The sequence below is a fragment of the Nothobranchius furzeri genome, chromosome 19 (assembly GCF_043380555.1).
Source record: "Nothobranchius furzeri strain GRZ-AD chromosome 19, NfurGRZ-RIMD1, whole genome shotgun sequence".
Taxonomy (NCBI): Eukaryota; Metazoa; Chordata; class Actinopteri; order Cyprinodontiformes; family Nothobranchiidae; genus Nothobranchius; species Nothobranchius furzeri.
The window spans coordinates 2683555-2700592 of record NC_091759.1 but is presented as its reverse complement, the minus strand read 5'-3'; the positions used below and the strand labels follow the sequence as shown (position 1 = coordinate 2700592).

At 42.3% G+C, this 17038-nt stretch overlaps 1 protein-coding gene across 1 annotated transcript in view; it reads left to right on the top strand.

The window, feature by feature from the left end:
• The first annotated feature begins 10940 nt into the window (after positions 1-10940).
• LOC139064319 (CUB and sushi domain-containing protein 3-like) overlaps positions 10941-17038 on the top strand; it is a 27349-nt gene continuing 21251 nt past the window's right edge. The window contains exons 1-4 of the mRNA XM_070547723.1: positions 10941-11014; positions 11126-11191; positions 13267-13374; positions 15660-15787. Coding sequence (XP_070403824.1) covers positions 10941-11014; positions 11126-11191; positions 13267-13374; positions 15660-15787 — 376 coding nt within the window. The remainder of the gene's footprint in view (positions 11015-11125; positions 11192-13266; positions 13375-15659; positions 15788-17038) is intronic.

Here is a 17038-nt window from a genome sequence, read left to right as displayed (position 1 = left end):
AACTTCCTCCAACCTCAGAGTGGAACGGTAACACTTTACAATAAGGGTCCCTTCATTAATGTTACCTAGTGCATTATTACACATTAATAAACTATTTATTAAAATATTAACAACTGCTTAACTTTATAATGCATTATTAAGCAGACACCCCTCGGCCCTTCGTCCTGCCCTTAAGAACACTTAACAAAAACTGAACCGTTAATAAACAGTCAGTTTGTCTTCTGTTTTGGTTTTAGGAATTACGCCCAAAACGAGCCATTTGAAAAAGTCCTTGTTTGTGATGTCACAAACAAGGACAATTAGCATAGCACCACCTCTCACGCACAAGAGACGGCTGCTGACGGAGGAGCAGTGCCTCTACTCTGAACCCCTTTCATATATAAGAGCTTCTCAGCTTATAGCAGCCTGAGCGGGGGTGGGTGGGCGTGGCCAGAAACAGCTCATTCTGGAAGGGACTAAAATGTCAAGACTAAAACTTTGCTAATCGCTTTAGGTGAGAGGGATTTTGTATAAAGAACTTCATGAGCTACGTATTGACCATAGAACTATAAAAACGTAACAGGTCAGGTCAGGCGTCTGCCATCTATAACATGTAAGAAGTCATTCATACCATTTTCCTGCCTATTTAATAAATCCCATTCTTTATGTTTGGTGTAAATGCAGAAAATATTAAGTGTAATATGACTTTTTCCTGTGAGAAAATTAGTTCATCAGAATTTCTTCCATTTAATCTTTAAATGTCCAAACACAGATGAGTATTATAATAAAATCTTCTTGTTTAGATGCTTGCAGCTGAGAGCAAGACTCAGCCTGCTGCCTCAGACCATCAAATTAAATAATAAAAGCCTGTTTTTATTTTTATTTTTTTAGAAAGCCTGCTTGCTTAATTAATAGGGTCAATTAACACAAACCACACGTGTGTTGACAGAATCCATCCAGTACTGTGGCCCACCAACGGGTGGTGCTAACCACAAACGGAATTATATGCATCCACACACGTGAAACCAAAACACCAGCATTTACAAGCTCAGATATCATTAGAATGATTTTATTCCAGCTTTAAACACATTTTTGTCATATTTCAGTGGTATTCAGCGGCAGGTTGAGCTCATTCCCCGACGCTCACCACATTTTTTTCCCTTCTTCCTTTTCTTACTTATTGACCGGTCTGGGGGTCAATGACTGTGCAGATGACAACACGGTTGTTATTAATGGCCGCGACGTTCCAATGTCTCAGTATGTGTGCTGGGAAAATGGTATGTAGCCCTCCCGCGCTCCTTCCTCCTCCCCCCTCCAACCCTCCACACTGGGCTCCAGCTGTCTGGCTCCACTGTGTAAAAAGATCCAGGCTTGTCTCTCTTCTTTATCCTCTCATTACCTCTAAAAACCAAAGGAAATCAATGATAAAAGTGCTCCAGGAAGTTTCCAACTTGATAAATGCTGCTTTAAGTCATTTACAACAAAAGGGACTTATTAGATGAGCTTATAAAAGGTCAATTCAAACAAAAATTCTCTGTAAAATGTATTTCCTGAGGGTTTGTGACCTGTTTTACTGTAGATATTTTAGATTGTTAGTGGAGAAACTGCACGCTACATGAAAATAAACACTTTCTTTATAATGTTTTTATTTCACATAAAGGTAAAACACAGTAGTCTGAAATTATTCTAAGAAGTTTCAATTAATTGTTTGAATCAAGGGTTAAAGTGAATTTATTATAAACAATGCACCTTTTGCATCGTTTTGTGCTACCATGTGAGTCTCTACAACCTCAATAAATGTTTTAAATGTGAGAAAAATCCATTTATTTGTTTTTTTTATCCGTGTTCAGTTTTAGGAATTATGTGCCTAAAATAAGCCGTTTAAAAACGTTCCCATTTGTGATGTCACAAATGGGAAATTAGAATAAACCTTTCTCTTGTGCAGCTGCAGCTCTACTCAGACCACCTCCCACATAAGAGAATCTCAGCTTATAGCAGCAAAAACGGTGGACAGGAGGGGGCGTGGTAGAGTGACAGAGCCTCAAAATGACTCATTTTGGAAGGTACTAAAAACGCAGAAAATAAAGCTGCTGAAACTGCTTCATGTGAGAAAGATTTAGTGCAAAGAACTTCATTATCGTATCTTTTCTCGACCATAAATCTGTTAAAACTTATGTTATAATGTGTCCTTTACGATCCAGTGAATGAGTGAGTTAAAAGCAGACTTTCGCTGGAGAAATCAGGCCAGCGTCTGATTGTGTGTCCGGAATAAAAAAAGAGGAAGAGTGAAGGAGGAGGAGGGCCTGCAGCTTCTCACACAGTCTGCTTATTGGAGAGCTGTCAGCTGTGGCAAAACTCCAGTTAGCCGTTTTATTTCTCCGTCTGTGCATCGAGCTCATCTCTCACCAAGCCATCTCCTTTGCCGGGTCGTGCTCTTAGTGTAACAGGGCTTCCTGACATTTGGGGGTGTTACATGAAGATATTGTAGTTCAGCTCATCCTTTTTTTTTCCAATTTATTATTCTTTAATTTTGATGCATATTTTCATTCTGAAGTTTATGAAGGTAAAAAAAAAAAAAAGACTAGCCGTGATTCACTTGGGAAAAGAAAAGGTTCTATACCCGAGTCTGGGCTTGGATCCTTTGGTGTAACTTGAGCCAAAATACCGCAGATTTATCGTCTAGAAGCAAACAAAAATACTGTAACTTTATTGTGTTTCAGCTGAACAGACTAAACAGCCAGGATTGGATCTTTGGAGGTTTTCATATTCTTTGGGGAAAAATAGATTCTCAAAATAGCAGAGGCACAAAAACTCATTGGAAAGCGGATTCTGCAGAAAAATGAGGTGAAAACAACGTTTTTATGATCCCAATTCTCTAATTTGAGCAGGGACGAAATTTTGATTTCAGAAGTGGGGGGGACACAGCAGGCTTGTGCGGATTTGGGGTGGGGGTGTTATGTAAAGACCCCTTGACACGTCACGTGCCCATCTCAATAATTTTTCCATCCTCAATATATATATATCAGAGTTAAAAAATGTACAACTCTATTATTATTTTTATTCATTATCATTATTGAAGTGCAGTTTTGGCTGTTGACAATGGATAGGTCATTGTTTTTATTGTTTTTGGTGCAACATTTTCTAACAGGGAGTGAGATTCCTTTTTTATTTAATTTTTGTTTGTTATTTTTATTCATTTAGAAGTTCTGGTTCTGGACATTTCAATGTTAAATGAAGGTTTCTTTGTTGCATTTTAAAGGGTGTACTTGCATTATTATGATATATTAACATTATATTAGTGGTTATTTTGGTCTAGATAATGTTGACAATATCGTTTATCATCAACAATTTGTTGGACAAAATATCGTCCAGCAAAATGTGTTACATTCCCAGGCCTAGTCAAAAGTATAAAAATTATTTATACATAAACGGTCCCTCCTGAGATCTGGCAGTTTGTTCATTTGCTGTGTTAGAGGACATGCTGAACTAATGTTTTACACATGATCATCACCCTAACATTTGAGTGTATAAAAACATATTAAATATGTTTTTTCCCTTAAAAGTGTTTAAACAGTTGTTGCATTTCAACACACAAAAAATAAATGGAAAAAATAAGATAAATCTAATGAAAAGTGTACATCTTTGACATTAAGCTTAAAAAAATCTGTTGACGATGATGATACTGTTCATTTTTCAGAGCTTTTTAATGTGAAAATATACATTGCAATAGATAAGTTTACAATAAAGTTAAATGATAAAAGTTTTGAAGTTACACTTCTACTACTACTAGTAATAATAATTATGATAATAGTAATAATAAAAAAATAATTATTATAATAATACGAATAAATTGTGTCTGAGGAGTCAGTTATGTGGAGGAGATGAGTTTGTAAAAGTTAGTTTTGAGTATGTTTGTGAAGGAGGAGGTGAGTCTGAGCTTAATGCAGGGGTGTCACATGTCCAACTTACGTTTTGACTTTGAAAGAAGTCTCTTATATCCACTTTTCGTTTTCTTGACATGCTGCCTCCTGGCTGTGCCTAACTACCAAAGACTCACAAATGAACACTTATTCAAATGTTATGTAATGGAAGCTGAGCTGAGCTCTGATATTACACAGCGTCTAGTTGACGATGTGACTCAGTACCGGTGTTCCCTAGCGGCTCCAAACTAGCAAAACAACGTGAGCACGTTCTCACTGTTTACAACTTGAGTGACAGCAGCAACAGCCAATAATACGTTAGCAAGTATCAGCAGAGCCAATAGATTAGCTTTTGGGCGGGTCTAATAGTAAACCGGTTTCCGTTTCGGTCCTAGTGCTCAACCAAATCCATTTAATGGAGCGTAACATTGTTTTTGGACGGAAAAAAGTGCAGGGGACCAAAACTGCCTTTTGAAAAAGTGGGGGGGACATGTCCCACCCGTCCCCCCCCAAAATTACGTCCCAGACTTTGAGTATTAGGGTAATGTAAAAAAAATAGCAAACAACTGTTGTTTTATTCTTAACTTATAAACACTCCCTTCATTATTGTTACTGACTGCATTATTAAGCATGAATAAACGATTACATAATGTATTAAATGCTTAATACTATTGTTAATATTAAATATTGCATTACTAAGCAGACACTAGCCCCAGCCTTTTATCCCAACCTTAAGAAGGCGTAGTTAATATCAGCAATGTTAATAAAGGGATCTTTTGTTTATTAATGTTTAATAATGCACCAAGTAACATTAATAAAGGGACCCCTATTGTAATATTGCAGTGACTTAAGTATAGTATTGTCCTGTTTGTGTTTCTAATATTCATTTTCCCTGGACATCATTATTTTGTGTTTTTCCAACTTCCATGTCCTAAACTTGTATTTAAAACTTAATTTCAATATAAACAAATGTTAAAAAGTAAAGCATGTTGGTCTTGTTATGGATTCAGATGGTTTTCATGTCATTTTCCAAAAAATTAACAGTTTTTAGAATAAGATGGACACTTTCAGAGAGCCAGATCTGATGATTTTATGATGTTTTCTATGAGCTCTGAGTCCAGAAAGAGCAAATGAAATCGTTTAAATGATCTCTTTTAGCTCGATCTTTAGTAAATTACATCCCAGCTGCAGGATTTTCATTAAAATCTGAACACAGTTACCACATAAAATTCTGATATTGTTTTATTACTTCAGTCTCTTTTCTTTGGAATACGCTGAATTGGTTGGTGGCAACATGTCTAGGGAGCAATCGGTTTTATGCTTCAGGAGTAACATTTCTTCTCCTTGCGTCTCATGCTCTCTTCTCCCGTTTTTTAATGCTCCATCAGGAGTTTTTCCCTCCTTCCTAACCCTCCTGTTCCTGTTTCACCCCACTCTTTCAATGCGGTGAGTTCCTATCCCTGTCCTGCTCATTTCCTGTACGTCTCACCCCCTCCGTCTCCCCCAGTGGATGGGTTCGGGCTGCTGAGCTGGTGGGGCTGGTGGCCGGTGTGACGGCTCGGCTGTCTGGTGTCGCGTGCTATCAGGGCGGACGTCGTGCGGCGAGGACGATCGGAGCTGAGCGCCTCCGCCTCACTGCAGGTCACCTTTCACGGGCAATTAGTGTCGGAGCAGAGGCGCTCTTGCCGCTTGTCGGCCCCGTTTATTGTGAAGATCAACGGCAATCAGTCTCCACACTCCACTCCGCTCTGCTCCCTTCACATCTCTGCCTCCAACCCTCACTCTCTCTTCCTCCTGTCTTCCTTTGTTGCCGCTCTATCTCTTTGAGTTTCCCCCTGTTGTGCTTTTGCAGCTCTCGGGCTAATGGCTGCTGTCTGGCAATATGTTATCCGACTGCTCGGCTCTCTCCTCATTACACACTTCTTTACTTGTTTTCCATTTTGGGGTTGAGTAGAAATTATAATGCTGCGAAGAGACTTCCGCAATCCGTTGCTTTCTTCTTTCTGGATTTCCCTCTTTTTCTTTAATTTGTTGTGAATGCTTCCTTGTTTATGAGTTAAGGGCTTTCCGCCATCGTCTTGGGATTTTACTGCACATTATCACCAAGAGATCACGTTTTAAGACCACATTTTGATGGGGTTCCTCCATCCACTGGTAGTTTGAGTCGGGATTCGGCTCAAGACTCGTTGGAAGCTTTACTAAACAAAGGATTAACGTTCAGTTAAGTAAAAGAATCAAACTAAAAGACATTCTTAGGCCTAACAATGCCTTGTGGTGTATGTTTAAGGCAGCTGAAAAGGGTACCAGTTACATAGTTTATGCCTCGCCCTGCAAGCTGGCCATGCATCTGCAAAGGGAGACCTCAACAGTGATTTAGCAGCCCCTCACATCTCTTATCTTGTGCATCCTCTGCAGGATACACCTCAGCTTGAATTAACAAGATGTTCAGACCCTGTTCGTGACATTAAATCAGCTTCATTGGGGCTGCAAAGCAACGTAAGACCAACAACGTATACACCAAGCAATGCTCATGAAACATTCTGATCTGAATCACCATCTAAACCTTTATAACTCAGTTGGGCCATGCCAGGAAATCTGTCAACCAATAATCAACAAAAGTCAATTAAAATGGACGATTAACCTTTTGTCAGAGGTCAAGACATTCTTAGAATATCCCCATAGCCTCTGCATGGGTTAGGGTTAGGTAAGACATACATAGACGCCAGTTTTTCCCCTGATAACATATTATGAGTAGATATTGGCGCCAAAGCCCACCAGCCTAGAACATGACCAACTGTAGAAGTAGCAAAAGATTGTTCTCTGCAGGTCCGTGTGGCCATGCTACATCGTAACCTCAGCAGGTCTACCATTGGCCTGATCAGTTTTGGGTCTCACCAATCACAGTGCCCTATGGTTGTTGGATGAGCTAAGCTCCATAGCTGCCACTGAGAAAAACTACAAAGATGGCGTCAGCTCAGGAACGACACTCGCTTAAAACAGCTTTGGTATTAACTTTAGACGATTAAGCACGGATTTTTCTTTGAGACATGAGCAGATAGAGGTACAGTCCTTTATTTAGGAAAAACTGCGTATCTGCTTCTTCTTCATGTTTGACGTGCATGGTGGACTACAATACCTGATGGTTCAATTTCCAGGTTCCGGTTGGAAGTCTTGCAAATTCATATATTCAGAAGGCCTTCTGAACGTTTCCAAACCACCAGTTACAGATTCGATGAGTGGGAGTTCTACCACTAGCAGCATAATTTACCTACAAACCCAGAATGTGACTCTTTGATTTCTATGTTAGACACAAACTGACCTAGTTGGACAGAATATCAGATCTCTATTGTTTAGTGGCATTTTGAAGTTAAGTTAAAGTTTAAGTCCCACTAGTTGTCACACACACAGGTGTGTGTCCACATTTGACCCATCCTCTAGGAGAGCGGTGAGCTGCAGACACAGCCGCACTAGGGAATCATTTGGTGGTTCAACCCCACAATCCAACCCCTTAATGCAGAGTGTCAAACAGGGGGGCATTGGGTCCAATTGATATGACCCAACCGGGATTTGAACCCCGATCTCCCAGTCTCGGGGCCAGTAGGCCACTGAGCTGATTAAACATTGGTTTGATTTTGAATTAGAGTATGAATCCACACTCACTAGAATATAAAAAACAATGAAACAACAAAAATACAAAAGATGGATCAAGGAAGCAATAGAGATAAGGAGACGTGGATGTGGGACCATGAACAGGGACGACGGAGTTTACACGCTGGACCACGCATGGGACTGCATCGTCGGAGAGGGGAGAGCGGGCAGTAGAGGGCGACAACGTCCTCTGCTGCCCGCAGATAAACGGAGAAGGAAGTGACGCGCCACCATCAGCGTCAGCCTGAAGAAGCCGGCAGCTGTCGGCGAAACCGTAGCTACAAACAGGTAAACAAAACTGTTTCTGTGTTTAAAAAAGAACGAAAGCATGAATGACTTAATTAATCTATCCCACTCCTTGCTGATCTGTCAACAACTCTGTCCTAGATAGAATCCACCTTCTGGGTCAGAGTCTGAATCTCAGCCAAAGTTCCAAGCTTACGACTCATCTCGACAATTATATGAGTTTGTGCGTTCACAGCGTGGAGCATTCCATCCCTGAGCTCCGGGATTGAGCCAATATTCCTCGAAAGCTTGTTAATTTTCCGGTAAGCTAGGTAACCGCTCAGGCCAAAGAGCAGGAATCCCGACACCAAAACCACGAATTTCCAAACATCTTCAGAATCCTCTACAGACAGTTGAGAGAGGCATATCAGGTTCCACTGTTTCCAGGAGTCCATGATGTACCCAGCTGGCTCTGTCCCAGAGTGGCATCCGGGAGCCCCTTCTCCTGTTCTCATCATTGAAAAAACTTTGTCAATCGCATTGAGAGACCAACTGACCAGATCCATTTTTAATAATTGCCAGTTTACAGAAAAAATGCAGAAAGCTCTGTGCACAAGACAGGACAAAGAGCCTTGGGATAAGGAGGGAGGGAGAAGAGAAAATAGCGTCTGCACTCTCCAAGAGCCGGAAGAAGAAGACTGCTGTCCCAAATCCTTCTGGACTGCAGTAGTGTCAGACACATAATGGGTGGAAGAAGGAATGTCATCAGAGCTTGACTCCTGCATGGTGGTGAGAGGATCAGGTGAACTGGGTGTCAACAAAAGGTGACCTCTGTTTCTTTGCAGGGTGTCACTTTGTGTGTCAATAATATATGACCTTGGTGTCCCAGCAGAAGAGACCACTGTGCCTCTCTCAGTTTTATCCTTCACCCACACATAGTAGTTGTCAGTTCCTTGTTTAACCCCGGCCACCAAACGGACTGTTTAGCCCTTCCTCTACATTTGGTGATGCCCAGATGTCCCTGATGAAGTTTGTTCAGCATGTCTTCTCTGAGCGAAGGTGGGATTACAATCCTGCACCCATACTGAAGTAGGCCATGCTGTACAGTGAGCTCACCAGCAAATGCCAAATAAGGCTGGTATATCCTGTCGACGAAAAATTTGTCTGGCCAGCCTTCCCTGCAAAACGTCTTCAGCTGATGAATGGTGGCATCTCTGTCCTGATGTATCTGTATCTCTTCTAGCCGGGCCTCTGTAGCAGGAAGGCTCCCCATCACAGAGTCCACATACAATTTGATTTCCTCCTCCGGGAGACCTGCTGCTGTGTTGCTGACAGGAGCTCTGGAGAGCACATCTGCAGTTGCAATGTCCTTGCCTGCCACGTGTGATATTGTATATGAGAACCTCATGAGCCGCAAGCAAAGTCATTGTATTCGCGGTGGAAGTTCATCCAGACTCTTTGAACCCAGTGAGGGGAATCAAGGGTTTATGATCCATTTCAATCTTGAACCATTTTCCCAGCAGAAAAATCTTTCACATGTCCATGTTATCACCAGTGCCTCCTTCGCAATCCCCTTCTTAAAGATGGGGACCACTATCCCGGTCTGCCACTCCACAGGAACTGCCCCCGATGACCACGCAATGTTGCAGAAACGTGCCAACCACGACAGCCCTACCACATCCATAGCCTTGAGATACCCCAGACAAATCTCATCCGCCCCCGGGGTTTCGCCGCTGTGTACTTGTTTGACTACCGCAGCAACTTCTGCCCCAGAGATTGGACAGTCCATCCCCAGGTCTCCCGGCTCTGGCTCCTCCTCGGAATGCGTGTAGGTGGGATTGAGGAGCTCCTCAAAGTATTCCTTCTACCGCCCGACTATAGCCCCAGTTGACGTCAGCAGCTCCCCATCCCCACTGTAAACAGTGTGAGCGAGTTGCTGTCTCCGGAGACCCACAGACCAGCCATGCCCTGTAGGCCTCCTTATTCAGTCTGACGGCTCCCCGAACCTCTGGTGTCCACCAGCGGGTACGGGGGTTACCACCACAACTGGCACCGGCCACCTTGCGACCACAGCTAGCAACAGCCGCTTCAACAATCGCAGAGTGGAACAAGGCCCACTCAGAGTCGATGTCCCCCACTGCTCTCGGGACGCGGTCAAAGCTCTGCCGGAGGTGGGAGTTGAAGACTGTCTTGACAGGTTCTTCTGCCAAGCGTTCCCAGCAGACCCTCACTGTGTGTTTGGGTCTGCCAGGTCTACGCGGCATCTTGCCCTGCCATCTGATCCAACTCACCACCAGGTGGTGATCAGTTGACAGCTTCGCTCCTCTCTTCACTCGGATGTCCAAAACATACGGCCGCAGGTCAGATGATACGACTACAAATCCTATCAAAGACCTGCGACCTAGGCTGCTCTGGTACCAAGCGTACCAATGGGCATCCTTATGTTCGAACATGGTATTCGTTATGGCCAAACTGCGGCTTGTCCAGAAGTCCAATAATGAAACACCACTCGAGTTCAGATCAGACGGGCTGTTCCTTCTAATCACACCCCTCCAGGTCATGCTGTCATTGCCCATGTGAGCATTGAAGTCCCCCAGCAGGACAATGGAATCCCCTGATGGAGCACCCTCTAGCACTTGTCCCAGGGACTCCAAAAAGGGTGGATAATCTGAACTGATATTTGGCGCAAAAGCACAAACAACAGTCAGTACCCGTTCCCCGACCCGAAGGCACAGGGAAGCTACCCTCTCGTCCCCTGAGGTAAACCCCAACACACAGGCGGAGAATCTTGGGGCTAACAAAAAGCCAACCCCAGCCCTCCGCCTCTCGCCCGGAGCAACTCCAGCAAAGGAGAGTGTCCATCCCCTCTCAAGGACTTGGGTTCCAGAGCCAGTGATATGTGTCGAGGTGAGTCCGACTACAACTAGCCGGTACCGCTCAACCTCTGCCACAAGCTACTGCTCCTTCCCCACCAGTGAGGTGACGTTCCATGTCCCAATATCCTGTTTCCTTGTCCGGGGATCGGACCGCCAAGGCTCCCGCCTCGGTTTGTCACCCAATCCACACTGCACCGGACCCTTCATGTTCCTCCTGCGGGTGGTGAGTCCACAGTTGGATGAGCCCATGTATCCAGTTTGAGCTGGGCCCGGCTGGGCCCGGCTGGGCCCCATGGGCAAAAGCCCAGCCACCAGGCGCTCGCCCACGGGCCCCAACCCCAGGCCTGGCAACAGGGTGGGACCGCGGTAACCCTCCGGGCCGAGTACTCCGACTATTTGTTTTTACGTCCATGAAAGACCTTCAGCACGTATTGTGCTGAAATTCCACCATTTATTGCATTTAATTAATAAACTTAGAAAGCGAGAGCAGCCAGTTGAGGTGGCTCGGGCATCTGGTCAGGATGCCTCCTGGCTGCCTCCCTGGTGAGGTTTGCTGGGCACGTCCAACCAGGAGGAGACCTAAAGGTAGACCCAGGACATGGTGGAGAGACTAAGTCTCTCACCTGGCCAGGGAACGCCTTGGGATTCCCCCAGAGGAACTGACCAAAGTGGCTGGGGAGAGGGAAGTCTGGGCCTCTCGCCTTAGGCTACTGCCCCTGCGAACTGACTCCAGATAAGCGAATGAAAATAGATGGATGGATGGATGGAACTTAAAAAGCATTTGGGCAGTAAAAAAAAAAGTTTCTCACTATTGTGGAATAAAATTAAATGCATAATCAAACACCTTCTTTGTTAACTCACACAAATGACAAGGGGAGTGAAAGTGTTAGATTCATAAGACTTTAAAATTCCTGCAATTTTTCTGCCAATTCCATAAAAACTAGAAAATTCTCTAATTTGAATTATTAAAACTGTTACATTAAAACCAGAAACTGGATGGTAATGTATTTATCAAAAATGACACAGATATCACTAAAGGACATTTTGAATCTATTTTACACTTTTATGCTTGTTTTGTAAATTCCATAATGGCTTCTTATTTATAATGAGTTGGAAAAGAACATTTTATTTTAACAACCAAAGTAAATGTGATTCTTTATATAAACCATGCCCTCTATACATACATTAATCTGTATATACAGTCTAACGTTGAAACGCCCGTTCCTTATAGTCAACTAGTCAAGGAAAAATCAAGGAAAAAAGGGCAGCCTCATTTACATACGGGGCTTCATTAGATAATGCTAAGGACAGCAAAGAGTGAATATTGAGCCACAGTGATGAATAGCTGGTGCAACACAAAGTCGCCTCAAAGTAGTCACACCGTAACCCCCATTTGCATCCGTGCCTATTTTTCCCTGTGTATGTATATTAAGTTTCTTAATGGTGGACACTTACTGTTATTTCACTGGTCTCTTGAGGAACTGGTGTTAGTGTTCTGCAATTTAAATAGGCAACTTTTGATGGTGTTACATCAGCTGTGAAGGAAGACAATTGGAAATTTAAATGTGATGAGCACGTGTTAATTGCATTATGTTTTTTTTTTCTTTAGTTATTGGAAAATCGGGGCATGCAGTAAAAAGATTTGTATGAAGGAATCTTTTTAGTCAGGAAATCTTTCACAGAAACATGTGCTCCCACCCAAACAGATGCCTATTTATCATTAGCATATTGTATTGGTTTATTTGCTGTGCAGATAAGCTGTTTTTCCAGGAGTGACGCTGCCAAGATGGCGGTCGTGGGAACTGCCCATTGGGCTTCAGTTCGGCTTTATAAAAACCTACAGCACAGAGGATTTGTCCATCTGATATTTACAGTCATTGGTTCATATATCTATGAACCCATTGTTTTTGGACCGAGGGGCGTTATTGGCTTAGGTTTGTAGACAAATGCGAGAAAACCACTTTGTTTTTTTTTTTTACATGTATAGCTGTCGTAGAATACGTTGTTAGGAGGCATGAACATGTTTTAAGCTAGCCTGTTTAGCAGATTTGCTACTGTAGCTTTAATTTACTAAGCAAATGGTGTTTTTTTTTTCATGACAGCTGAAGTTTGCAACACTTGTTTTTTTGAAGAACAAAAACAACAACTTATACTGATGCAGGTTTAGTTTCTAATTCATGCTTGCCCTGGGAACTTTGGTGGATTTTTGTGCCTCCACGATCAAAGGAAACGAGAAGCTTCTTTGGGTCAGTTTTTTTATATGTTTCTAACGTCACGTTTGCTTGGTAAAAGACCAATCAAACTAAGCCATCTTATGGTATTACTCCTAAAATGGACTTTTACCTCTTTCTTCGATTAAAAAAAAGTTTTTTAAATGCAGAAAAGTCAAAGTTAGGAATCTCACCACCTGCCTGTTTAACAGGTGATCAGTGCTTATGTCAATGAAGTTGAAGTTTTTACATTTGGGATTTCTTTATCTATTTTCTTTAAAATGTATCTGCTCTCTAGGAAAAAAAACCTGTAAACATACTAAATAAGTCATATTTTTCTTTTCCCTCTCCATCTCTTTGATTATTTAATTTTTTATAAATGGACCCATGGGCGGTTGTGTCTCCCAGGCCTCATGCCAGGCTGCTGTTTGAACACAAACCTGTGCGGATGGGTCTTGAACGGCTGTTTCATCTAGTCATCCCAGGTCTGACGAGATTTGACTGGTCCAGTCCCGAGTGAGTCCTGCATCTCAGCGGGTAACCATCACCCTCCATCAACAAGCTGAGCCCAAACAACATCAGATGTTGGACTGCATTTAAATGAAAGTGCTTCTAAAAGGCTTCTGGGAAAGAGGTGAAATAAACAAAACTATTTTTTTCACAGTTATAAAAAGCTGATTGCAGCTGTTGGCTGAAACTAAAACTACAAAATGATGCACCTCAACTTCTTTAACTCCTCTTGAACTTTTGATTTTCTAATTCCAAACATAAAAATCTACAATAATCAGAAACAAGCTAGAAACCATTACACAGAGGGGCAGTAATTATGATTGTATGGCTTTACTAAAAGCAACCGCTTTTTTAAATTATTTTTTATCAATTTATCTAAAAACCTAATTTCAATAATTACAAATGAAACAGTGGAAAAATGAGGTTTGAGTTGACGGTTGGTTGTTTGCGGGACTTCATGCTTGGCAGTTCAATCAAAAGGGGCCATTAGTGTAACGTTTTGTCAGAGGTTATAATATTTTTGGAATATTCCATCAGTAATCTCTGCATGGGGGAGAGTCCTTTCCCCTGATAACATACAATGGGTGCTGCCATGTTGTATTTTGGGAGCCAGAGCCTACTAGCCTAGAAATCAAGACCAACCGTAGCAGATTTGCTCTGGAGGTCAGTCTAGTCACGCTCTATTGTAGACTCAGCAGGTTTACCATTGGCCTGATCAGATTTGTGTCTTGCCAGTCACCGTGTCCTATGTTTGTTGAACGGGCTAAGCAACAGAGCTGCGAAGGAGAAGCACTACAAAGATGGCGTCGGCTCAAGAACGGTGCTCATTTAAAACAGTTTTGGCATCAAATTTGAATGACTTGGACTTGTGTTTTTCTTTGAGACATGAGAAGATAGGGGTACTTAGGTTGTTTATTTCAAAAAATGACGTATTTGCTTCTTCATCCTTGACGGTGTAAGGCGGACTGCCCTGTAGACTGATTTCCATAACAATGGACACATCATGTTGTTCGTTTCTCTGATTCTAGGGCTGTCTGACTGCATGGACACCATTTGAAAGACAACCAAAGAATCTGCCCCCAGATGGAGCGCTATAGATTGCGGCCAGACTTTATATTTACATATGTAGGATGGCTTGCTAGGCTAAGAGACTATGCAATCAGGGTGCGGGTTTGGCCTCTCCATCACACACAACCACTTGTAATGTTGTCCACGTCTCGTAATCATGACCACATCTCGTAAATCATGACCAATTAAACGAGTTATCTGTGTTTCAATTTAATGGTCCACATACTTGAAGCGGAGTATTAAATAAAATAAACATAAAAAGAATAAATAATGACATTTAGGATGAGAAATTTGTCAAGTATAATAAAGACAACATGAAATTTCTATGAACAAATTGTGATTTATGGGGAGCATAAGCAAAATGTATTAAGATAAAAACGATTCAATGTGAAGTTACAGGAAAACATTTAGGTTTTACACCCTCACAACAAAACTTAAGAGTCAAGTTCAGAAAATGTCTACATTTTATTTTATTTTCCAGAAAGTGGTAAAACGGCCCTCAAAAGCTTCCAGGAATGCTGTTCATTCATATTGCCAGGCGCTGAACTCTGTGATTTTTGAGGAAGTTTTGCTAAGCGGGCTAATGAGAAGCACAGAGCTGTTGAATGATTTAATAGTAGAGACGGAGCACCAACTGAGGGAAGGTCTTAAGACAAATACTCCTGCTTTTCCCTAATTGGTACAGGAGGATGAAGGGAGGCAGTTTTGCAATAAAAATGACAATTAAAGCGAGATGCTTACTCTGCCTCTATTGTGCTTCACAGTTTAACAAAAACAGGAAATTGTCAGATCTTGAAAAAGCTCCTCACTTGTCTTGTAAATTTTGAACGGGTGTATTTGAACAAAGCCACTGGGTTGCCACAATGTTTTGTTGGGCATATTTATTGAATACTCATTATACAGCTGTTGGTCCAGGATGGAACTTTTTTAAATACCTGGACATTTCTTATGGAGCTTTACTCTGTTTAATTTAGGAAAACAAATGGTTTTTCCTCGATTCGATTAGACAAGACAAAAAATAGATTAGATGCGCAAGTCACAAAGCGTAATCCACCACTATTAGCCCCCCTCATAGGCAGAAGCCCGTTCTCCACCAGGCGAGGGGCAGCACATTTTAGACGTATCCCAGAAACATAGTTGTCACGTTGCTCTGCTACATTTATAGCCTGGTAAGCCAGACTAAATATATTTATATTCAAACAATAAACATATTGTTATGTCAGGCAACGCTCCATCGAAGACTCTTGGTTGTGGGGCGGGTTGTACCCTTGTCTTTCAAACGATCACCGCATGCTACTGGACAACGAACAACGTGACATACTCACCGCAAAGGATGATCGTGAACGAGGAAGTATGCAGTTGAAGAATGCAAAAATACATCAGTTTTCTAAAAAAAGAACTTAAATACATCTATCTGCTCCTGATTCTAATAGAGGCCAAGTCTAAATAGTCCAATATTGATGTAAAAACTGTTTCAAACAAGCTGTCGCCATCTTGTTCCACTCTGTCGCATCACGCCACCCACCAAACCAATAGAGTGCCTTGATTGGCCAACAAAGCTGAGATTCGTCCACAATGGTGGGCCAGTTAGGGAGATGTGATTGGCCCACCTGAATGCTGCTAGGGGCCACAAAGGTTCCAATGGAGCGTTCCTAGACCAAACTTTGCAAACCAAGAATTTGTTCCAGTTCACTAGGCTACAAAATGTACGTTTTAGGTTTACTTTATACTTAGCCTGGGAAGCTATCCCATATGTAACTATATAGTCTGGTTCATGAGCCATTCAAACAACCCAGTTGTGGGCAGAACCTACGTCTCAAGACTGTCTACGCATGCAGCCTTAGGTTCAATCAGATCCGTGAACAATGAAAATCAGCCAACGGGGCAGATCGCCACATGCCATTGAGGGATCAGAAGCAAGTCCTTTTGAAGTAAGTCCCTTTATCTGCTCGACTCAAAGAAAAGCTCAAGTCACATTAATCAAAATAGTCCAAAGTGAATGCCAAAGCCGTTTCAAACAAGCCGCAAACAAGCATCTTTGTTTTTTCAGTAACATACCGCCCACCAATAGAGTGCTGTGATTAGGCTGCTAGGGAGCCATCTCGGTTTCGCTCAGTTGCAGTAACATCTCACCCACCTGAACGACAGAGCACTGCGATTGGCCCACCAAAGCAAGAAGACACTGTGATTGGACTGGCACCAGGGACTGCTTTGGTCGCAATGGAGCATGGCTAGACCAATAATTTTGCTTCACCAAACTGATGGTCTAGATCAGTGAACCTTAACTGGTGGCTGGTGGGCCACTTTCCAGCCAGCCTCCAACCCTTTGGGCCCTAACGCCCCTCAATTCAGGTACTTTGAATTTTAGCAACAAAATTCATGTCCCACTTATCTATAATTATTTACTTTCTCCTAACTCAACAAAAACTACAATCAAAACAGTATACATAGCCTTTAGAAATACTAATACATTAAGATACAATAACCTTTATTTTAGAAGAGCGTCTGGCCCTCACGGTGTCTGCTGGAAAAAAAACTCTGGTCCTTGAATAAGTTTAGTTCAGGACCCCCGGTCTAGATGCTAGGCTAGTGTTGACACTGT